The sequence below is a fragment of the Macaca nemestrina genome, chromosome 2 (assembly GCF_043159975.1).
Source record: "Macaca nemestrina isolate mMacNem1 chromosome 2, mMacNem.hap1, whole genome shotgun sequence".
Taxonomy (NCBI): domain Eukaryota; kingdom Metazoa; phylum Chordata; class Mammalia; order Primates; family Cercopithecidae; genus Macaca; species Macaca nemestrina.
The window spans coordinates 116,791,484-116,814,178 of record NC_092126.1 but is presented as its reverse complement, the minus strand read 5'-3'; the positions used below and the strand labels follow the sequence as shown (position 1 = coordinate 116,814,178).

General features: G+C 54.7%; 1 protein-coding gene across 1 annotated transcript in view; it reads left to right on the top strand.

Moving 5' to 3' along the window:
- The window catches only part of LOC105480569 (transketolase), a 30,309-nt gene extending 8,046 nt beyond the window's left edge, over positions 1–22,263 (top strand). The window contains exons 2-14 of the mRNA XM_011739644.2: positions 5,799–5,916; positions 6,797–6,910; positions 7,695–7,792; positions 12,958–13,149; positions 14,800–14,918; positions 16,527–16,720; positions 17,418–17,582; positions 18,576–18,732; positions 18,867–18,997; positions 19,645–19,728; positions 19,855–19,948; positions 21,101–21,223; positions 21,980–22,263. Coding sequence (XP_011737946.1) covers positions 5,799–5,916; positions 6,797–6,910; positions 7,695–7,792; positions 12,958–13,149; positions 14,800–14,918; positions 16,527–16,720; positions 17,418–17,582; positions 18,576–18,732; positions 18,867–18,997; positions 19,645–19,728; positions 19,855–19,948; positions 21,101–21,223; positions 21,980–22,155 — 1,765 coding nt within the window. The 3' untranslated portion in view covers positions 22,156–22,263. The remainder of the gene's footprint in view (positions 1–5,798; positions 5,917–6,796; positions 6,911–7,694; positions 7,793–12,957; positions 13,150–14,799; positions 14,919–16,526; positions 16,721–17,417; positions 17,583–18,575; positions 18,733–18,866; positions 18,998–19,644; positions 19,729–19,854; positions 19,949–21,100; positions 21,224–21,979) is intronic.
- The last annotated feature ends 432 nt before the right edge of the window (positions 22,264–22,695 follow it).

The following is a 22,695-nucleotide window of genomic DNA, read 5'->3' as shown; positions in this document are numbered from 1 at the left end:
AAGAACTGCTTCTGATGTTCAGTTCCACCCTGACATCCTGGGATTCTCTCCTGAGTTTTTTTTTGTTTTTTATTTTTATTTATTTATTTTTTTTGAGGCGGAGTCTGTTGCCCAGGCTGGAGTACGGTGGTGTGATCTCGGCTCGCTGCAGCCTCTGCCTCCCAGGTTCAAACAACTCTCCTGCCTTAGCCTCCCGAGTAAAGTAGCTGCGACTAGTGGCCCCCACCACCATGCCCAGCTAATTTTTGTATTTTTGTAGAGACAGGGTTTTGCCATGTTGGTCAGGCCAGTCTTGAACTCCTGACCTCAGATGCCTCAGGTGAGCCATAGCCCCTGGCCTCTTCTAAATTTTTCTTTGTTTTTTTTCTTGTCTCCCAGGCTGGAGTGCAACGGTGAGATCTATGCTCACTGCAACCTTTGCCTCCCAGGTTCAAGCGATTCTCCTGCCTCATTCTCCCGAGTAGCTGGGATTACAGGCACCCACCACCATGTCCAGCTAATTATTGTATTTTTAGTAGAGGGGGGTTTCACCATGTTGGCCAAGCTGGTCTCGCTCCTGACCTCAGGTGATCCACCTGCCTCGGTGTCCCAATGTGCTGGGATTATAGGCATGAGCCACCTGAATTTTTTTTTTAAAAGAAGTATATGCATAAAAAATAAGATAAATGATATACTCCTGTCATGAATAATGAACCTGTGTGTAGCTACTCCCAGGATTGAGAACTAGTACATTGCAGTGATTTTTGGAACTACAGTGGATCCCTCCCTCCTCATCTTCCCTTCCCCTGAGAAAGAACTATACCCTGAATTTTTTATCATTCTATTGTTTTCCTTTTTTTTTTTTTTTTTTTTTTTGGAGATGGAGTTTCACTCTTGTTGTCCAGGCTGGAGTGCAATGGCGCCATCTCAGCTCACTGCAATCTCTGCCTCCTGGGTTCAAATGATTCTCCTGTCTCAGCCTCCCAAGTAGTTGGGATTACAGGCATGCGCCACCATGCCCGGCTAATTTTTTTTTTTTTTTGGTAGAGATGGGGTTTCTCCATGTTGGTCAGGCTGGTCTCGAACTCCCAACCTTAGGTGATCCACCCGCCTTAGCTCCCAAAGTGCTGGGGTTATAGGCTTGAGCCACTGCACCTGGCCTGTTTTCCTTGTAGTATATACAAAAAGACTTGTACATAAATCAATATGGTCTTCTTTGTTAAACAGATCCTTCTGTACTGTGCTTTTTTCACACTATATTTGGGAGAGAATATTGATACTGGATTTGTGAAGTATAACTCACTCATTCTTACTGCTGTGTAGTATCCCATTATATTAATATACTCCAGTTAACCCCGTCTATTGATAGACATATGAATGAGTTCCAGGTCTTGCAATTGCAAACAATGTGGCAGCCCTGTTTGTGTTTCCTTTGTTTTTTTGTTTTTTCTTTTTCTGAGATGGAGTCTCACTCTGTCACCAAGTCTGGAGTGCAATAACACGATCTTGGTTCACTGCAACCTCTGCCTCCTGGATTCAAGTGATTCTCCTGCCTCAGCTTCCCAAATAGCTGGGATTACAGGTGCCTGCCCCCACACCCGGCTAATTTTTGTATTATTAGTAGGTACGGGGTTTCATCATGTTGGCCAGGCTGGTCTCGAACTTCTGACCTTAGTTGATCTGCCCACCTCAGCCTCCCAGAGCACTGGGATTACAGGCGTGAGCCACTGTCCCCGGCCTGTATGTGTTTCCTGTAGAGTGTGTGGAACATGTGTGTAGATTTCACGGTACGTTCCTACTGGTGAAGTTGCTAGGAGTTAAGGAGTGTGCATCTTCGGCCTTCGGCTACTGATCTGGTTTATTTTTAATTCTTAAAAGATTGCTTAGGTTCTGTATTTCTTCTTGAGTCAGTTTTGGTAAATTATTGTCATTATTATTATTATTTTTTAGACAGAGTTTCGCTCTGTTGACCAGGCTGGAGTGCAGTGGCGTGATCTTGGCTCATTGCAACCCACGCCTCCCAGGTTCAAGCTATTCTCCTGCCTCATGAGTAGCTGGGATTACAGGCATGTGCCACCACACCTGGCTAATTTTTGTATTTTTAGTAGAGACAGGGTTTCACCATGTTGGCAGGGCTGGTCTTGAGCCACTGACCTCAGGTGATCTGCCTGCCTTGGCCTCCCAAAGTGCTGGAATTACAGGTGTGAGCCACCGCACCCAACCTGACATCCATTATCTCTTAAAGGAGCCCAGCTGAAGGGTGAGGGAGCCTCTCTGGCCTTTTCTTGCATAGAAACCTGTGAGCAGGTGGAGTGAGCACTAAAGCGATGAAAGAGATTCTCCTGGCCAGGGGACATCTGGAAGAATATGTGTTGTCCTGGAGGGGAGTGGCGAGGGGGCTTTTTTTTTTTTTTTTTTGAGTTTTACTCTTGTTGCCCAGGCTGGAGTGCAATGGTGCAATCTCAGCTCACTGCAACCTCTACCTCCTGGGTTCAAGTGATTCTCCTGCCTCAGCCTCCTGAGTAGCTGGGATTACAGGCATCCACCACCATGCCTGGCTAATTTTTGGGTTTTTTTGTTTTTTTGGTTTTTTTTGAGATGGAGTCTTGCTCTGTCACCCAGGCTGGAGTGCAGTGGCCGGATCTCAGCTCACTGCAACCTCCGCCTCCCAGGTTCACGCCATTCTCCTGCCTCAGCCTCCAGAGTAGCTGGGACTACAGGCGTCCACCACCACACCCGGCTAGTTTTTTGTATTTTTTTAGTAGAGACGGGGTTTCACTGTGTTAGCCAGGATGGTCTCGATCTCCTGACCTCGTGATCCGCCCGTCTTGGCCTCCCAAAGTGCTGGGATTACAGGCTTGAGCCACCGCGCCTGGCCCTTTTTGGGTATTTTTAGTAGAAATGGGGTTTTACCATATTGGCCAGGCTGGTCTTGAACTCCTGACCTCAGGTGATCTTCCCGCCTTGACCTCCCAAAGTGCTGGGATTAAAGGCGTGAGCCACTGCGCCCAGACAAGAGGGGGCTTTAAGAGACTTTCTTTGTGCCTAGTTCTAAGCTTGCCACACCACCTTCACAGGTTGAACTAATTGGGGTTATTAGTGAACTGTTTTGGTCAAGGCAGGGTTTGTTAGTTTTGTTTTGAACAAACTGTCAAGTGTGCTTGTTAGCCCTGTTTATCACAGAGGCGGGGTATACAGTAAGTACCCTGTATCCCCTACATCATGCTTCTCACCCCATCTGTCGCCAGTGTTCACCCAGAGTTGTCATACACAGCACCGTGGGATGGGGTGTCCGCCTGCAGTTGTGCAGGCAGTCTGGAATGGCAGGAAAAACTCTGGCCCTGAGGAGGCCAGAGGCGTAAATGTATGCCTTTGGCCCCAAAGGCCCTCTAGTAAGTTGAGCTTGAGAGTAACTGTCTCCTGTGTGCTCGGTGCTTTACAGTGTGCAGAGCCCGGTCTCAATCCTTGGTTTATTTCTCCCCTCTTGCCTACATGTGGCCAGCAGGTATGGGGGGATGTCACCATCCCTGCCTGTAGGTAAGAGCTGCAGGTGCTGAGAAGAGTTAGCACCTGGTGCCCCAGTGGGTGGTGGCGGCTGCTGGAGATCTGGGTACTGTGCGTGTGTTATCTCACTGTATCTCCCAGACACTCTCCCAAGTGAAGAAGCTGAGCCCCAGGTTGACGAAGCACTTGCTGAAGTCACGAAGCCCAAGTGGCACAGCTCACCTCCCCAAACCAGGACGCTCTGCCGAGGGAGAGCCCCAAAAGCTCTGGGGAGGGGTGTGGGGAAACCTGGCTCCTAAGCATTCTTCTTTTGTGTGTGTTCACTTGGTAGAAGTGAAGAGAGTGGCCACAGAAGGCTGGATGCAGCCTTTGGAGGGAATGAAAGGCTGCAGGCCTAGCAAGGAAGGCTTAAGATCAGCTGCAGGTTCTACTTCTCACCCTTGGTCACCTCGCGGCTGACCTTCCTCTCACCATGTCTACTCTATCTGGGCGTGGGTGTGCAGAAAGAGCCTGTGCCACACCATTTCTCCCTGGAACCCCTTCCTGGTGGCCAGAAGGACTGTCACCCTGGGGTGTCGAGATGGACGGGGCAGGTGGAGCCCTGCACTTACCATCCTTCTTCCTCCCTGGAACAGTTTGGCCCAGTGTCCATCCACATCCTTCTCCCACCAAGGCTCCTTCCTAATGGGACCATGGCTTTCGAAACAGGGTCCCTCAGGGCCGGGGCTGCCCTTGGAGGTGGGAAGGATGAGAGGTCAGCCTGACTGGGGTGGCCTGTGGTTGAAGCTGGCACTGGGAGCGTGGGATTAGGGTCCCTGCCAGGCAGAAAAGGGTTTCACGTTTACCATGTCCTCACCTCCCTCTTTCAGGTGTAGTGTCTTTTCCCATGACCGGGAGTTCATAGAAATAGTTAAGTATAAGATGATTGTGTGCGAGAATGTTGGTACTAAACCAGCATGGACAGTTTTCTGGATTTCTCTACTACTAACTTGTCTGCACTGAGCGTGACTCACCCCTAACCCGGTGGGAGCGCTGACTGGAGGGGCGGGAGGCTGGTGGTGTGAGCTGCAGATGGTGCATGTGCCCTTGGGCTTGGCATGGGGTGTGTCTTCGTGTGAAGGGCCTCTGGGAGCAGCGAGAGGGCTGCGCTGAGCTGCATGTGGAGAGGCTCTCCCGGGAGGCCTGTGCCCGGAGGCTGAACTGTTAACAAAGCCCTAGGACCAGAGGGCTTCAGGGCTGACCAGGACCTGCAGCTTCCCAGCAGGAAGTGCAGCCTCTAGCCCCTTTCCCAGGCAGGGGGCTGGATTGTGGATTATTCACATGGGTCCTAAAAGACCTGAATGAGTCCCATCTCTAAGATGTGATTTTTGCACTTTCTATTGCTCAGCAGCCGCTCAGTGATTAAAGTGAGAGTCTAAAAAGCCAAGGGGACTCCGTGGACCCAACACTCCCAGGCTGGACGGCAGGTTCTTGCTTTTCAGCCCCACCTCAGCCCCTGTCTATAGGCAGAAGGGGTTTTTATTAATACATGATTGTAGCCGTGTAGAAGATGAGATTGTGTGTCTTGCTCTGAAAATTCTGCACAAAAGCCTGTTTCCTAGTTGCTACACAGCCCTCAAACTGCCCATTTCTAAAGCGTTCAAGTAGCCCAGGTGATGCAATTGGAAAGCCCAAGGCCCAATTTTTCAGGCTACCACACCTGGTGTGTGGAGGCTGCTGGGAGGTCTGTGGTAACTCCATGAGCCTCAGTCCCTTCCTCCCTGCTCCATGCGCTCAGAGACCCCTGGGTGCTGAGAGGGCAGGGTGCCCTTCACAAGTGGGCAGGGTCGGGGCAGTCCCGTCGGGATGTGGGGTCAGTTGTAGGAGTGCCGGCGCCCCTCAGCTGCTGAGTCATTAGACTCCTGAGGACCACCAGGTGGGAGCTAGGCCCTGCCCGACAGCAGCTGCCCGCCGCCTCGGTGCTAGTCTTGGGCTGCGTCTTCTGTGCTGGATCTCTCCTGGGCCCCTCCTTCCTTCTTACTCAAGTCCAACCCCAGATATTTTCAGTTGCCATGATTCTGAGGATCTGGTGCCCCTGGGAAGGTGCAACAGTCCCCAGCACCCCCACCAGCTGGCCCAGGCTCCAAGCTGCCAGCAGTGGCTTTCTTGAGATCCTGTGTCACCCTCCCAGGGAACAAGAGCGCATGGCTGTCTGATAAGCCAGGCCTGTGTGACTCCTCGGGACATGCACCCCCCGGGTCCCTACACAGCTGAGCACGATAGCTCAGGAGTGCAGGGCCGTGATGCATGTGTCTGTCTTCTCTCCTGGGCCACAGCCACCCCACGTCATGCTGCAGCGCCGCAGAGATCATGGCTGTCCTCTTTTTCCACACCATGCGCTACAAGTCCCAGGACCCCCGGAACCCACACAATGACCGCTTTGTGCTCTCCAAGGTAAGAGCCCAGCTGCCCACCGCCAGCCACACCTTGCCTGGGACTAGGGTCACACGGGCTCTGGAATGGTGAGTGGTCTCTGAGGAGGTCTGGCTGGGCCCACCTCTCCCAGGTGCCTTCTCCCTGCTCGTCCTGGCCCCTCCCTCAGTGTCCTGCTCTGCTGACCCAGCTGGCTAAGGAATACAGGACTGAATTGATGGGTTGCTCTGCCATGGAGCCCAGGTACATGAACAACGCTTTAACCCAAAGAAATGGAGTAGGGGACTACGGGAACGTCTGTTGTGTGTTCTGCCCAGTCTGGGTGTTGACAGGCAGGACTGGCATCTTGGTCTGGGTTGTGACTCTCTGCCTGCTCTTTCTGTGTTGTGCCAGCGCTCCCGAGGCCACGGCTTGCCCCCCTCAGGGGTAGTGGTATGCTGTAGCAGGGTTTTGGATGGGGACCCCCCTGACCCGCCCCTACTGGGTGGAATCACAGCCACAGACCCCTGAAATCCACCTGTGCTCAGGCCTGCCTCTGTGGCGTCTGGTCTCTCAGGGCAGGCTTTAGAGCTTAGAAGTCTGTCCAAGTTGTTCCCATGCCAGAAACCAGGGATTAGGGCAGCCGGCTGCCTGCTGGGGTTTTGGCTTTGTCCAGCCTCACAGCTGTGCCCCCTGCACCTGTCTTAGTGCCTGCCCAGCCTTGGCAGTGGGAACTTTGGGCTGAAAACCAAGAGGCTGAAGAGGGCTGAAAGGGGAGAAGTGGCCTTCACTTGCTTCCTCCCCTGAAATGGATGCTGCAGTTGGCCGACTCAGCCAGGCCCCAGGGGTCAGTGTGCAGTAGGCACAGCCCCAAGTAGAACCGCTCCCCACCTGACCTCACCCCATGTCCATCTCCCGGCAGGGCCATGCAGCTCCCATCCTGTACGCGGTCTGGGCTGAAGCTGGCTTCCTGCCCGAGGCGGAGCTGCTCAACCTGAGGAAGATCAGCTCCGACTTGGATGGGCACCCGGTCCCCGTAAGTGCTCCTGCCAGAGCCTCTCATGCCTCTGCCTCCGCTTCCTGTTTCCCAGACATGCGGGACCAGGGCAGGGGGTGCCCACTGAGAAGCCAAAGGTATTGAAAGGCGGAGGAGGGCACTGAGACGAGGAAGGAACGAAGCAGGTGTTTTGGGCGCACGTATTCACCCCAAGCTGGTGCCAAAGGGGAAGGCCTTCTGAGGCCTCAGCCAGGGTGCCCTGGGATGACTTCAGGGAGGGCCTCTCCCCAAGCTTCCTTCTGTGCTGGGCCTCCTTGGCTGGGTAGCTACAGCTTGGGAAGAAAAGGGGCTCTCTTCTAAGGGGGTGGCTCTAGGATGCTGGTGACGCTCTGGGGAGGGAACCCGGTTTGTTCCTTGGGGTGCCAACTGGCATCCCTGCAAATGTTAAGACTTCATGGATTACCACAAAAACTGTCATGTGGTCTGGGTCCCCACAAGGGCCACATGTTCTATGTCAATTTTTTCATGATTCCCTCTCCCAGCCCTTTGTGAAGTGGGTGATGTGGGAACTGAGGCTCACAGAGGTTCAGCCCCCGGCCTGAGGCCTAAGGCCATGTAGCTGGCTAGTGGGCAGGGCTGGGATTTGAACCTACAACTATAATTAGTTCATTAGCAGAAGAAGTCACATGCTGGGTAGAGGCTGCCCTGGGGCATGACCTGCAGGGGAGGGGCTCGCTGGGCTGGGTGGGAGTGTGGCTCCAGGGGCGGGTGAGACCAGGATCCCTTCTCCTCTCAGATTAACTGTGGCCTTCTGTTATGACAGAAACAAGCTTTCACCGATGTGGCCACTGGCTCCCTGGGCCAGGGCCTTGGGGCCGCTTGTGGGATGGCCTACACCGGCAAATACTTCGACAAGGCCAGGTAACATGCCTACTCCCCACCCCCACCCTGGGTAGTTTTGGGGAGTGGTCCTTGGGTGACCCACCCTTCATTGCCGCCCCCAGACTCTTCCTCTTTCCTGGCTAGGGCAGAGTAATACATACGCGTGGCCTCTTTTGCTCTTTAGACATCTGCTATGGCTGGTGCCATGACCGGCCCCCTTTACAAATGAGGACACACTCAGGAGTTAAGGGACGTGCCCTGGGTCAGCAGTGACTGGCAGGGCTGGGTTTGCACAGAGTGCATGCTCCCAATCATGTGCTCTTCAGCCAGAGTGCTTAGGCTGAGGACTTCCTGTTTTGCCCCCAGCCCTGTGCCCGGACCCCAGAAGTCTCAGAAAGACCTACCCCCAGGCGCCTGTCTCACTAGGCACCAGGAGCCCAGGCCTGAGCCGCTTGCCTTTATCTTGGTAAAGGGGAGAGTTGTATGTTCTGGGGGGTTCTGGGATACCTGTAAGCCACCTCCTGTCAGCAGGGAAGAAACAAACATTTGAGAGATTGGGCCTCCAGAGGGTGGGTGGTAAGCCTGACCAGAAAGGTGTGCTGCTCCAGTGCCCACCAGGTGATCGGTAGGAGCAGCCCCCCGTGGCCCCCAAGGAAGGTTCTAGCCATAAGTTAGTCTGTGACGGTCAGATATGGCCTGGGGGGATGAGGTTGTAAACTGTTAAGAATAAGGTCCGGCTGAGGGAAGGATTGCTTGAGGCCAGGAATTCAAGACCAGCCTGGGCAACAGAGCAAGACTGTCTACAAAAAATGCAAAACTTAGCCAGGCATGGTGGTGCACACCTGTAGTCCCAGCTACATGGGAGGCTGAGGTGGGAGGATCACTTGAGCCTAGGGCTTCAAGATTATAGCTATCCATGATTGAGCCACTGCATCCCAGCCTAGGCTACAGAGCAAGACTCTGCCTCTTTAAAAAAAAAAAAAAAAAAAAAAAAAAAAAATTTTTTTTTTTTTTTTTTTTTTTAAAGAATAATCATTGTATTAGTCTGTTTTCATGCTGCTGACAAAGACATACCCGAGTCAGGGAAGAAAAGGAGGTTTGATGGAGTTAAGTTTCACATGGCTAGGGAGGCCTCACAATCATGGTGGAAGGCAAGGAGGAGCAAATCACATCTTAAGTGGATGGCAGCAGGCAAAGAGAGAGCTTGTGCAGGGAAACTCCCATTTTTAAAACCATCAGATCTCGTGAGACTTATTCACCATCACAAGAACAGCATGGGAAAGACCCGTCCCCATGATTCAGTTATCTCCCACTGGGCCCCTCCCACAACCCGTGGGAAGCTACAAGATTTGGGTGGGGACCCAGAGCCTAACCATGTCAATCACTCATCAGAAGGGTTCCTTTGCCCTTTGGGGCCTAGGCCCTTTGCTTAGTGCTCATGTGCTGTATTGGGTTCTACCTTTAAAAACCCCCTATGAGTTGGGTAGTGGTTTGAGAACCGTGACCCGTCTTACAGGTGAGGAAGCTGAGGCAAGATGCTGGCCTAGGCCATTCAGTCAGTGGTGGAGGTACCCAGAGTCATTATTCAGCATTCCCAGGCTGCTCTCGGAGAGGCTGAGGGCACCACAGGAGCTGGGGGAGTCCTGTGGGCGGGAAGCCTCCTGGAGGAGGAAGGCCAGTGGGGCCAGCCCACCAGGTGGGAGAAGGGCCCAGCTCTGCAGCTGGTGGCATCTCTACTGCCCTGTCCTCCACCCCTGCAGCAGAGGCGCCATGCCGGGGCTGTTGTGGAGCTGGCAGACAAGTAGGGTTTGGGATGACTGTGGGTCCTTGAAGGACAGGAGGCTGCAGGGAGCACCTTCTGTGTGCAGGCCTTTCCCCAGGACTGGCTCTCCAAGGAGGCCTCACAGTCCCTTCCAGACCCCCTCAGGCCAGTGTCACCTGACCACAGTTTTCTTTTAGTCCCTGGCTGAGCCTTGGGGCAGGCTTGGCTACACCCAGAAATGATTCACCGTGAAGTAAAGAGAGAGAGACACACAAAGAATGGGATGCATGTTTAAGAGCATTTTATTTGGCAGAGAACCAGAGATGTGAGTTAATTATTCCCTACAGTTGCTGGAAATAATTCCCTGTGAAGGGGCATTTCCTGACCCTAACATAATGGAACAAGTCAGTGTAGGGAGAAGGAGTTTAGCTGGGTTCCCAGAAGCCAGGGTGGCTTGGGGCCAGGGTTGGCTAGATTCTAGGCCCCTGACTGTACCTGGGGGAAGGGGCCAGGGCATCCAGGGATTATCATGTTAGGCCAGGCACCCAGATTGTGTCTTGATAGAGCAAATTGGCCTCTGCCCTGCCCTCCTGTTTAAAAAGTACAGAATGGTATTAAGAAATGAACGTTTTCCTTATTTTTTTATTTTTATTTTTTCTGAGATGGAGTCTCGCTCTGTCATACAGGCTGGAGTGCAGTGGTGCGATCTCGGCCCACTGCAACCTCTGCATCCTGGGTTCAAGCGATTCTCCTCCTGCCTCAGCCTCCCGAGTAGCTGGGACTACAGGTGCGTGCCACCACGCCCAGCAATTTTTTGTATTTTTAGTAGAGATGGGCTTTCACCATGTTAGCCAGGATGGTCTCAATCTCCTGACCTCGTGATCCGCTCGCCTCAGCCTCCCAAAATACTGGGATTACAGGCGTGAGCCACTGCGCCTGACCAGATTTTTCCTTATTCTTAACACACTGCCTCCCACCCCCAATTTAAATCTAATGATGTATTTTGTCCATGTTATCATGAAAAAAGCTTACATATCTATAATCCCAGTGTGTGTGTGTGTGTGTAAAATATAAAACCTAGTATTGCACTTTAAACCAAGCCTTCTATCATGAGCATTTTCTCATGACATTAACAATGGAGAGCTGGTTTTTGTTTTGTTTTGATATGGAGTCTTGCTCTGTCGCCCAGGCTGGAGTGCAGTGGTGCCATCTTGGCTCACTGCAACCTCCACCTCCTGGGTTCAAGTGATTCTTCTGCCTCAGCTTCCTGAGTAGCTGGGATTACAGGCGCTAACCACCACACTCAGCTGATTTTTATGTATTTAGTAGAGACGGGGTTTCACCATGTTGGCCAGGCTGGTCTCAAACTCCTGACCTCAGGACATCCGCCCACTTCAGCCTCCCAGAGTGTTGGGATTACAGGCGTGAGCCACTGCACCCATCCTGAGAGCTGGTTTTAACGATCACGTAATGTTCTGTTTTATGGGAGATGCTATAATCCATCTAGCCAGTCCTCTGTTGTTGGACATGTAAGGTAGTTTCCAAATCGTTCTGCAACAAATGTCGACCTTCTATTTAGGGTCCCCTTTCTTCAAATTAGTTCATGAATGGATGTTTGGAGCCCCCCCACCCCTAACTCTTAACAGCTCAGGCAATATCAAGTCTCAGGGTTAGCCCAGGCTCCTGTAGGCCCCTTCCTTGTTCACAACCTCTTCCTTGGCATCTCCTTGGGACCTCAGCACGTCCTCTGACCTGAGCCTGATGGCCCTGTAGGGCTTAGTTTTGTCACTAGTCTCGAAGTCCAAAGCTATGCTGGGCCTCCAGTGCTAGCCTGGGTTTGGCTTCCCTGGAGGTGGGTGTGGGCTTGGGGTGGGAGCCATTTGGCTTCCCTGGAATCCCTTTCTGGGAAGTCAAGTTCCCTACAGGCCTCTCTGGCTCATCCCCATCATGTGGCCCCTTTCTGGAGCTGCTGTACCAGACCAGAGCCCCTCCAGGGTCTCTGGGCCCCCTCAAAACCTACAGGGGAAAGAGGAGGCGAGGCTGGGACAGGATAGGGCCTCTGAAGTGTGGGCCTAAGGCTTTGTCCTTCTGGCCATGGTACCCCACAGGGGCACCACCTCCTGTGGTGGGGGCCATAGAAGAGCAGCACGAGGCAGGGGAGGCTGCAGGGAGCGCTCCCGGCCTGCTGGCATGTGGAAGTGCTGAGTCATGCTGACAGCTCCGTGGCTGGCTGTCCCAGCCTCTTCCGGCTGCCCCTGCCTTCACCCTGCAGCAGAGAGACCTGGAGGCTTGGACTGCTGAGCATGCAGCCGGGTTGAGGGTCTTTTCCTGTAGTAGCAGGAGGGCAGCCGTGTCCCCTCTGAGCCCAACCAGGCACCGGCCTCATTTCCTGGGGCTACACAGCTAGACACTGGGCAGGGTAAGGGGAGGTCCCCAAGTCCCACCACTCCTCACCCTACGTGCATGCCTACACTGCAAGGAGTGGACAGTCTAGGCTATAGTCAGACCTGTGTTTGAATCCTAGATCAGCAACTTCCTGACGGCATGACCTTCAGACAAGTTCTGTGTCTGTTGCTGCCGTCCCTCTGCTACCCCCATCCCCTCACATCTCCCAGGCTGGGCTCAGAGTCCCTGAACTGGTCTCCCTTCCTCTAGCCTCACTCCCTCGCCCACCCTCCCCTGGGGCCCGGGAACGTTGTTTGCTGGGTAATTTATCCCAAGTTCAATGTTCTTTTTAACATGTCTCACTGTCTTGAAAAGATCATGGTTGCTTGTGTTGAAGGGAGGAGAGGGCCCTGGTGGTAGAGACAGGGCCAGGCCCAGCTTCAATCTTGGGGTCAAGAGCCAGTCTTGGAAGCTTGGGGAGAGCCTGTCCCATGAAGCACCTGGTCTTCAAGGGCCCTCCATGCTCCATCCTCCGCCTGAGCCCTCTTACTCCAGGGTGTTGCCTAGAGTGCCTCAGGCCTCCCCGACCCAGCTCCCTCCTCCAGGCAGAAGCAGAGCTTAGTTCCCAAGGTTCCCCTTTCCCACTGGCCCACCCAGCCAGTCCCAAGGCCTCTTCCAACCTCTGGTTCACAGCAGGGTCCATCCCCTGCAGCAGGTGGCTCAAGCCTATTCACCCACCCTTCCTCACTTTCCTCTCGTTCCAACAACCCCCATTTTTCTTGATTTTATTGGCCAGATCCCTGTTGTCCTAGACCTCTGTTTCTTAACAGTCAGTACTTCTTCCTGAGCTCCTGACGGCTTCCTTCTTGGGGTGTGGCTTGTGGTGGGCTGCAGGGACCTGGTGACACTGTTGCCCCTTGAGTGTAAATGCCATCTGTTCTGCATATCCACGCATGGCTGCTCCTTTACCCAGAGTGCAGGCTCCTTGAACGGGTGGGGGTGGGAGCCAGCTGGGTCCAGGTGAAAGGGACTGGCCTGACTCACTCTCTGTCCACAGCTACCGAGTCTATTGCTTGCTGGGAGACGGGGAGCTGTCAGAGGGCTCCGTATGGGAGGCCATGGCCTTTGCCAGCATCTATAAGCTGGACAACCTCGTGGCCATTCTAGACATCAATCGCCTGGGCCAGAGTGACCCAGCCCCACTGCAGCACCAGATGGACATCTACCAGAAGCGGTGCGAGGCCTTCGGGTACGTATGAGGCTGTGGCCTGAGTGTGATCACAGCTTTGCAGGTGCAGGAGCTGAAGCTGGGACCTTAAGCCCCATCTAAAAGTCCCTTTCTTTAGCATTTGACTCACAATTTCAAACTCTAGGCATTTAGACTTAGTAACTCAGGCTACTACCATGGATATGTGGGCCAGGCCCAGTTTTAAGTGAGTTTCCTTGTTTCCGTAGTCATGGCATGGTGGTTCTCAGAGCTTCCACACGCCATCTCACATTGACTCACTTTGTTCTTGAGGAAGGAGGGTTCTTGAGGGATAGGGGCTCACTTGGTAAAGCTAAAGGACATATAGCTGTGGAGAGGTTTGAACCTCAGTTTGGTGGCCACATCCCGTGCCCAGCCCCAGCCAGCCTGGGGAGGAGGAACAGGCTCCTGGTGAAATGGGAGAGAGGGTTTCCAGATGCCTCCCTTCGGCCTTGATTGGTTACACATTCAGGGTCGAAGGGCACAAAGCAGGGAGGTCAGTCTGCCTGGGTGTCAGCCAGAGGGGCCCTACCTCAAAGCCTCCACCTATGTCCCCAAACACAAGCTGCTCTGCACAGGAGCCCAGCATTGGCTGAGGAGGCTGTGGAGGGGAGGGAACAGGGCAGGTGCTGTGCAAGGCTTTGGGACTCAGGTCAAGCCTCCAGGGCTGCGTTTTGCAGATGAGCCCGTGCCTGTGACTACACTAAGTAACATGATGCTTGGGGTTACCTTGCAGTAGCATAGCAGATGCAGGCCTGTGTTCCTTGATGACTGACCTCAGGAAGGGAGAAGAGGGAGGAAATAATCTCCGTTGGACAGACGAGAAACCTGAGCCACAGGGTCCTCGCTCCACAGACCTCCCCAAGGCCACATCGATCTGGGTGCTGCTGAGTACAACCCCAGCAGCACCCCTAGGACCTGTGTCCATAAACCTGTGATTCAAGCCAGATTGCTGAAGTCCTGGCTCCACTGCTAACTTGCTTTGTGGCGTGGGTCACGTTACTCCACCTTCACTGTCTCAGTTGATTGTAAAATGGGGCCAACTCAGCACCCAGGCATGGCGTGGTGAGGCTTCAATGGGCAGTGCTTGGCATGGCACTCAGTTTGAGCGGTGCTATTTTTATTATTCTTATTATGCCAAAAAGAGTCCCCAAAAGGATAGTTTTTCAAGAGAGAGCCTGCTCTGCCCCGGCTCCTTCCTGTATATTTGACAACATGGTGCATTTCAAAAGTTTCCAGCACCACATCCAGCATCTGTGATCAAATGTGTTCCCCCAAATAAAAATTGGGCCAAAAAATTCATCAAGAATCTAATAGCAGACAGATTCCAAACCCAGTGTGCTGACCCCAGAACAGCTTTCAGTAGGAAATGAGCGGATCAGGAATGAAAGAGACAATAAAGGAACTGAGCTCTGGATTACTTAGGAAGAAGAGGAAAACCTGTTCAGAGGCAAACAAAAGGAGTAAAAATAATGGGAAAAAGAAAAGGATTAAAAAACCCAAACTGGAAACCAGAATGTTGCAAGCTTTCTACTACTCCAGCTGAGGCCGCAGTTGTGGGGTGGAGCCTGGGCAGACCTTTCCCTGGGAGGCTTCCAGAGGCTGTGGCCCCTGGGAATTGCCCCTCACTCTCTGCCCGCCCCCCATCCCCAGTTGGCATGCCATCATCGTGGATGGACACAGCGTGGAGGAGCTGTGCAAGGCCTTTGGCCAGGCCAAGCACCAGCCAACAGCCATCATTGCCAAGACCTTCAAGGGCCGAGGGATCACGGGTCAGTATGCATGAGCCGCCCTCCCCACCTTCACCCCTGGCCCGGACCCTGTAGCTACATAGCTCTTACCCTCACATCCAGGGAAACACCAGCTCTTGCTGCACACTGATTGCACCAGGCTCCAGGGAAGGGGAGCGGGAGACACTATGACTCAGTGACACCCCGTGGCTGAGCCAGGATTTGAACTCGGATTTGTCTGGCCTCTGCCAGTGGGGGCATGTACAGGCAGGAGGAGAGGAGGGACTTGGAGGGTATGTGGGTGAGAGGAAGGTTGTGGAGTGAGGCAGCCCCCGTGCCCCACCCTGGCTGGTGCCTTTCAGAGCCGCAGCTCTGTACACTCTGTCAGCTCTGGCCACGTGCTCCAGCTGAAGAGCCAACACAGAGCCGGGCAGGGCCTGGAGAGGCCTGTTCCCTCCAGGTGGTGAGTGGGGTACTCCTCAAGCAATGGCAGGTGCTGAGCAAGGCCTGTGTGGGCCGAGAACCTTGAGGGGTTTGGAACCTGGCTTCTGCCCCAGACCAGAGAATGAGACAGGCGTAAGTCACTCCTTGGCACCCAGGTGCGGGCTTCAGATTCCTAGGCCTGGGATGGCCCTCACCCATTTTAAAGATGGGAAAATGAGGCTTCAAGTGGTCAGGGACTTGCCCCGGGACAGAGGAAGTCTGTGGCATGGGCGGGGGGCCGATTCCAGGGCCTGGGTAGGCTTCCCTCACAGATGCCCCTGGCTGTCTACCTGCCTGCTCTCAGGGGTGGTGGCTTGTTCTGCCCGTGCAGACTCAGGTATATGAGGACGTTCTGAGTGGGGGTTTGGCGGTGCTGGGTGGTGTCTGGGAGGAGGTGGATGTCGAGGATAGGGCTCTGGATATTGTCATGGCTTTGGTGCTGCTGCCTGGCACTGCCCTCAGGTGTTAATAATACTGGGCAGGATCTGGACCACTTGCAGCTTCTGGGGGGCTCCTGAAGTCTTTGGGGCTGCTGGGTGCTACCTGAGAGGTCAGTCTGTTCTTCGCTCTGGCCAGACTCTAGTGACTACTGAGGTGACCTCCAGGGAGAGGGATATTCAGCCTTGCTGGCCCCACACAACAAGGCGCCATGGGTGGGCAAGCCTAGGTACTTACAGACCCCTCTGCTGCCCACAGATGCATCAGGTGACCCTGGAAGCCTTGTTCTGGCCTTGGGTTCCCCTTCTGATGGCCAGGGTCCCTTCCAACCCAGTGGACAAACTGAGTATTTCTGCAGCAGGCACCACCTCTGTGTGACCCTGTGGGTAGGGTTGCGGGGAGGAAGAGAAGGGACACATTGGTGAAGGGATGGGGCAGCAGGCCCAGAAACACACACCTGCCCACGTCTGACCCCTCCTTTCCCTCTCAGCTGTGAGTTCCGGGAGGACCAGGCAGTAGACAGTGACTGGTGGGCGCAAAGGAGTCTATCCTATTCACTGCGACCCTCCTTTCCTGGCCCCCGTGCCTGGCTGGGCTCCTCCTGTCTGGGATGATGCCATTCCTCCCTTGCCCTCGGCAGGTGGAGGGCCAGGCTCCTGGGGCAGCCTCCTGGCCCTCTGGGAGCTTCTGTCTTACACATTCCTCTGTCCTCCCATGTTGGGCTTGCAGGAGTAGAAGATAAGGAGTCTTGGCATGGGAAGCCCCTCCCCAAAAATATGGCTGAGCAGATCATCCAGGAGATCTACAGCCAGATCCAAAGCAAAAAGAAGATCCTGGCAACTCCCCCGCAGGAGGACGCCCCCTCAGTGGACATTGCCAATATCCGCATGCCCAGCTTGCCCAGCTACAAAGTTGGGGACAAGGTACAAAGTGGGGCTTGTTTCTCTGGACCTGTAGTTCTCAGGTTCCCCAAGGCTGTGGCCCAGATGCGCCTTCTGGAGGGCTGGGAAAGGGAGGAGAGCAATTCATTTAGGACAAGGAGTGATTCCTCAGGTGTTGTTCCTGTCACTTCTCTCAGCAGGACAGATAGCTCTGGAGTTGACCTGCAGAGGCTCAGACAGGGCAAGGGAGTTGTCCACTTAGCAAGCTACTGACAGAACTGGGATCAAAGCCAAGGACTCACTCCCAAGTCCTTGCATCGCTGGTCCACGAGGGACCCTTGGCCTGAGCAAGGCTAGGCAGAGCTGTCCTGCTCCAGGTTTCTGCCCCAAGGGAACCCATCCATGCAGCCTGCGCCTGGCCTTGACTCCCAAGCCTTCTGTGTTCCCGTGCAAAGTGGAATAGGTTCATAGACCTGGTGCAGCCCGCGGGAGGTTGGGGCTGGTGGGTGTCTTCTGTAGCTTATACCTTTCACAGCCATTCTGGGGCCTCCAGGGGCTCCCAGACATTGACCGTAGTCATTGGCAACCTTTCAGCAGTTCAAAGTCTCCACAGGACCTTGCGCTCTTGGGCTTCTGTTTTTGGCCGTGTTTTAATCCTTCTCTAAAAGCAGGGCTCCAGGCCGCAGGCGTGCACACACCCTCAGAGGGGTCCAGAGGCTTCCCACTCTCTTCCTCACAGATAGCCACCCGCAAGGCCTACGGGCAGGCACTGGCCAAGCTGGGCCATGCCAGTGACCGCATCATCGCCCTGGATGGAGACACCAAAAATTCCACCTTCTCGGAGATCTTCAAAAAGGAGCACCCGGACCGCTTCATCGAGTGCTACATTGCTGAGCAGAACATGGTGGGTGCCGGGGCCGGCTGGCAAGGACAGGTCCACCCAAGGCTGAAAGCTGTGGTCTGAGGGGTGCGGGGCAACCATTTTGGCAGGGCCAGGTGCCTGCTGTGGGCCAGCCCAGGGAGACTATAAGCCAGGACCCAGCATTAACCCTGGACCTTGAGTAGCCAGAGTTTGGGAGGTTCTGCCGAGGTGCAAATGTCCTGGACAAGTGTGCATGCGGGGGAACCGAATGGGACTGCAGGTGCTCTCAGGAGGAGCTGCATGCAGGCCAGGCCTGGTGGTGAATGGGGTCTCTTCCAGGTGGAGGGCAGGCCCAGCCAGTAGGTGGGGCTGTGATGGGTATAGCAGCCAGAGTCTGTTGAGCGCGTGTAATGCACACGGCTCTGGCCCTGCCACCCTGAGGGATGCAGAGATGAGGGAACTCTGGGCCCCTGATATGTTCCCATCTGGGGAAGCAGCCCCTTGTCAGGAACTGAGGTTGTGAAGTAAGGAACAATGTTTTGTCCACTTTTTCAAAATATCTCCTCATGGTGGTCCAGGAGCCCAGCCTGGCTTGCAGGCCCCTAGGGACAGTGAGCTTCCTCTCTCTGGAGGGCACTCACATCTCCAGAGTTCTTCCAGCTGGACCTGAAATTATCTCTGGTTTCCAGAGACTGCTCTGCAGGGTGTGGGACTGGGGAAAGAGGCCTCTTGTTGGCTGGCAGATTTTGGAGCCTTGAGGGGCAGCTGGTTTGGAACTGATGACTGTACTCAGTGCTGCTTCTGGATGAGTGATCTGGGGACTGGAGCCTCAGCAGGCATGAGGCTACTGCCTTTGGACCCTGGGGAGGGATTGGGAGGACCGGTCTCTGCAGAAGGTGGTGGGGGACACATTCAGAAGCTCAGAAAGGATGGACAATCTATACACAAACTGGCCTTCTCCACGAGAGGGGTCCTAGGCTCCCCAACCACCCTCTGCCTGCCCCTTTGGGCTGACCCTGCCCCACCTGCCCCTAGGTGAGCATCGCGGTGGGCTGTGCCACCCGCAACAGGATGGTGCCCTTCTGCAGCACTTTTGCAGCCTTCTTCACACGGGCCTTTGACCAGATTCGCATGGCCGCCATCTCCGAGAGCAACATCAACCTCTGTGGCTCCCACTGTGGCGTTTCCATCGGTGAGTTTAGCCAGGGCACTTAAACCTGGAGCTCCCTTGACTTTTGCACCAGGAGGTATGGGAGGAGGGTGGGCGAGGATTCCAGCCCATGGACGGGGGGTCTTATTTCTGCATATCCTTTCCCCACACCCCAGGGGAAGACGGGCCCTCCCAGATGGCCCTGGAAGATCTGGCCATGTTTCGATCAGTCCCCACGTCAACTGTCTTTTACCCAAGTGATGGCGTTGCTACAGAGAAGGCAGTGGAACTAGCCGCCAATACAAAGGTAGGTCGCATGGCTGTTCTTTCTCCTGCTGGCAGCTATCGCTTCCTGAGGGAAACAGAAGAGGAGGCCAGAGCTGGTCACTCGCTGCCCCGGGGGGTATTTCCTGACCTTGCGCCTGGTGTTTGTGTAGCTTGTGGAAGTTAGACAAGAAAAGATGAAATACATGCCCCACTTACTGCCACGTGGCAGACGTTGTCAACTGATTGCCACAGTCTGTCTCCGCTGAGAATCCTGGCAGCCCTGGCTGGTCCGGCGGTTGACACCTGTCCACCCTCCTGAGTTGGGTTCTCCAAGACAGGCAAGGATGAGCTGAGCCCTGTGGTCCAGGCCCGGAGCTGCACTCCATAGACACAGTGTACATGGTCCTGCCCCTCTGCCTGGTGCACGCTGCAGGAGTAGCCCACCTGCAGCCAGTTTACCTGGTGGAAAGTTGCCTTCGGCCTGGGGCTGCAAGGGGCGGGCAGTTCTCAGAGTGTTCAAGTGGGGTGCGGGCGGCCGAGGGCAAGCAAGGCCCTTTTCCCTGCTGGAGTAGCCAGGATGCAGTGACTGACGCTCCCATGGGAAGGGATGGCCTCTCTAGAAAGACCTCGTCTCTGAGGTTGGGTGTGCCACATCCTGTATCCTCAGTTTATCTGTTTCCGTCTCAGGGTATCTGCTTCATCCGGACCAGCCGCCCAGAAAATGCTATCATCTATAACAACAATGAGGACTTCCAGGTCGGACAAGCCAAGGTCAGTGCCTCACATGCCCCAGGAGCCCACAGAGCTGCCTGGACCCTCCCTGCTGTGACTCCCAGCAGTCAGGGCCCACCCTGTCCCGAGGCCCTGAGCCTCACTTGCCCTCTGTGTCACCCCCAGGTGGTCCTGAAGAGCAAGGATGACCAGGTGACTGTGATCGGGGCTGGGGTGACCCTGCATGAGGCCTTGGCTGCCGCCGAGTTGCTGAAGAAAGGTGAGAAGGGGCCTCCAAAGTCATCAACTGAATGGCCACTGCATGCTAGGTCTTGGGGTTCTTTCTTTCTTGAAGAGCTCACAGCTAAAGAGAAAGAATTTCATTTAATTAAATAATGATGGTAATTAAAGCCATCCTTTGAGCACTTGTTCTGTCTGGCATGATGCTAAGTCCCGGGACTGCAGTGCTCACAGTCCCTACCCTATGACTCTAAGAGATCCCCCAGCACGGTGGTCAGATCAGTGGCCTGGAGCCTGCCCGCAGGGCTGGAATCACTCAGCCAGACGCTAATTAAGGAAGTTATTCCCTACCTATCACCATGCCTGTTTTCCCATCTGTAAAATGGAGATACTAGCCCCTTCCCCGCAGGGCTGTCCTGAGGGTTACATGCATGTGACCTGGTATTCTATTATTATTACTGCGAGCTCACAGTGTTGGCTAGTGGTTTGTAGGGGAGACAGGCATTGGCCTCTCCTGCAATAGAATCACACAACAGATGTCATGTTTTAGCACGAAAGAGCGGGCAGGTGTGGCATCTTCCAGAAAGTGGCCTCAGAGTGGGTAGGAATTGATTGGTAGAGAGGGGAGTAAAGGGAGGCCGGAGCAGGGCCAGGCAGGAGCAAGATGGGGCTGGAGGAGCCAGGGGACCCCATCCCCAGGCAGGGGGAGATCCAGTGGGGTGAGCTTTAAGCAGGGCCTGGCAGGCGTGGGTTTGTCCTTCTGAGAAGGTGCTTCTGCTGCTGGGGCTGCACCTGGGCCTCTGATCACTCCGCTGGCTGCAGCTCCCCCACATCACCACATCAACCCTCACCTTCTGTCAGGCCAGATACCTGGAGTGTGTCCTCTCGCATTCCCTTTGTCTTCGAGGTTGTGGGAGGATGAGGGAAGGCGCTCAGGGCCTGCACACTCCACTCTGGGTTCTTGGATACTGCAGGCAACACAGCTGGACCAGATGCCCCAGTGCAAGGGGTTGGCAGGCATAAGCTCAGCCATGGGAACAAGGTGGCAAGTGGTTCTCCCTGGGACAGGGACAGGCCCGCAGGCTGAGCTCTTAGCTAAACGCAGTCCTCAGGATGTCCCACCAGGCCCCCACCAGGGCAGACGGTGGTGCCCAGCCCTCCCCTCAGCCATGCCGTATGCTCTCCCTCACAGAAAAGATCAACATCCGCGTGCTGGACCCCTTCACCATCAAGCCGCTGGACAGAAAACTCATTCTCGACAGCGCTCGTGCCACCAAGGGCAGGATCCTCACCGTGGAGGACCATTATTACGAAGGTAAGGAGGCCTGGGGCAGGCAAGCTGGGCAAGGGGCAGGGCCAGAGAGCCCGAGCATTGGACGTGCCTCTTCTGTCTGAGCCCCAGGAGGGCAGCGGTGGCCCAGAACCCCCAGAGCTGTCCCTCTAGAGCAGCTGGGACGTGGTCTCTTAACAGGCCTCAGGCTTGGCCTGGAGACCCAGCTAACGCACAGCTGCTGGTGAGCTCTGTGGAGCTCCTGCTGCCCAGGAAGCTGGCGAGGATTCCAGCCTCGCTGCTAAATGGTGGATGGTGGTGTCCCTGAGGTAGTGGTGAGTCCTTCACACAGCAGGCTCCCTAAGTACACACCAGCCTCTCTAAGGAGGAGGCCCCAGTGGGAGAGATGGGCTTTGACTCTGGGGTCAAATCTAGATAATCAGACTATGGACAGTTGCTGGCCAGAGGATGGTGTTTGAAACAAACATTTAGAGGCCACGTTTGGGCCTATAAAAATAGTTTTGGGCCGAGTGTGGTGGCTCACGCCTGTAATCCCAGCAGTTTGGGAGGCTGAGGATGGCAGATTTCTTGAACTCAGGAGTTGGAGACCAGCCTGGGCAACGTGGCAAAACCTGACTCTTTAAAACAATAAAAACAATGAGTTATGTGATGGGCTCGTGGCTGCAGGTGGAGAAAGGTGGTGCGTATGCAGCTTCCTCCATCCTTGACTAAGGCTGACAGGGCTGGGCCCACCACTGCTCACCCTGAGGCCTCGTCTGACTCCCCTCCTTTCATTTCTAGGTGGCATTGGTGAGGCTGTGTCCAGTGCAGTAGTGGGCGAGCCTGGCATCACTGTCACCCACTTGGCAGTTAACCGGGTACCAAGAAGTGGGAAGCCAGCTGAGCTGCTGAAGATGTTCGGTATTGACAAGGATGCCATTGCACAAGCTGTGAAGGGCCTCATCACCAAGGCCTAGGGCGGGTATGAAGTGTGGGGCGGGGGTCTATACATTCCTGAGATTCTGGGAAAGGTGCTCAAAGATGTACTGAGAGGAGGGGTAAATATATGTTTTGAGAAAAATGAATTGGCCCTGAAATGTTTTCTTCTTTGATGTGTTTGCAGCCAGTGTGGGTTCTGGGGAAGAAGGGTAGAGGGTGCGCTAGGGAGGCTGGTGTCCTTGGCCCTGGGCCAGGACCTGGGTGTCCCAAGTCCCCTTGGAATCACCTGCAACTGCCCTTAACCTCCAGAACTATCACTGCCTCCCATTCATCACCAGGTGACATTTGACTGCAACCTGCCTTCTTGCTGAGAGGCTGAGACCCACATCCCTCATTGTGACCTCAGTCCGCCCAGCCCTGAGGGGGCTGGGGAACTGCTCGGTCTGGAAGCTGACGGGGCACTCTCAGGGCTGCCCCACCTCCCCCAAGTCCCCACAGCCTTGCAGTCAGGTCTCAGGGTAGAGAGGTTCACTTGCTTACTGTCCCTCGTCCTTGTCAGACCCTCTTAACTAGGCATC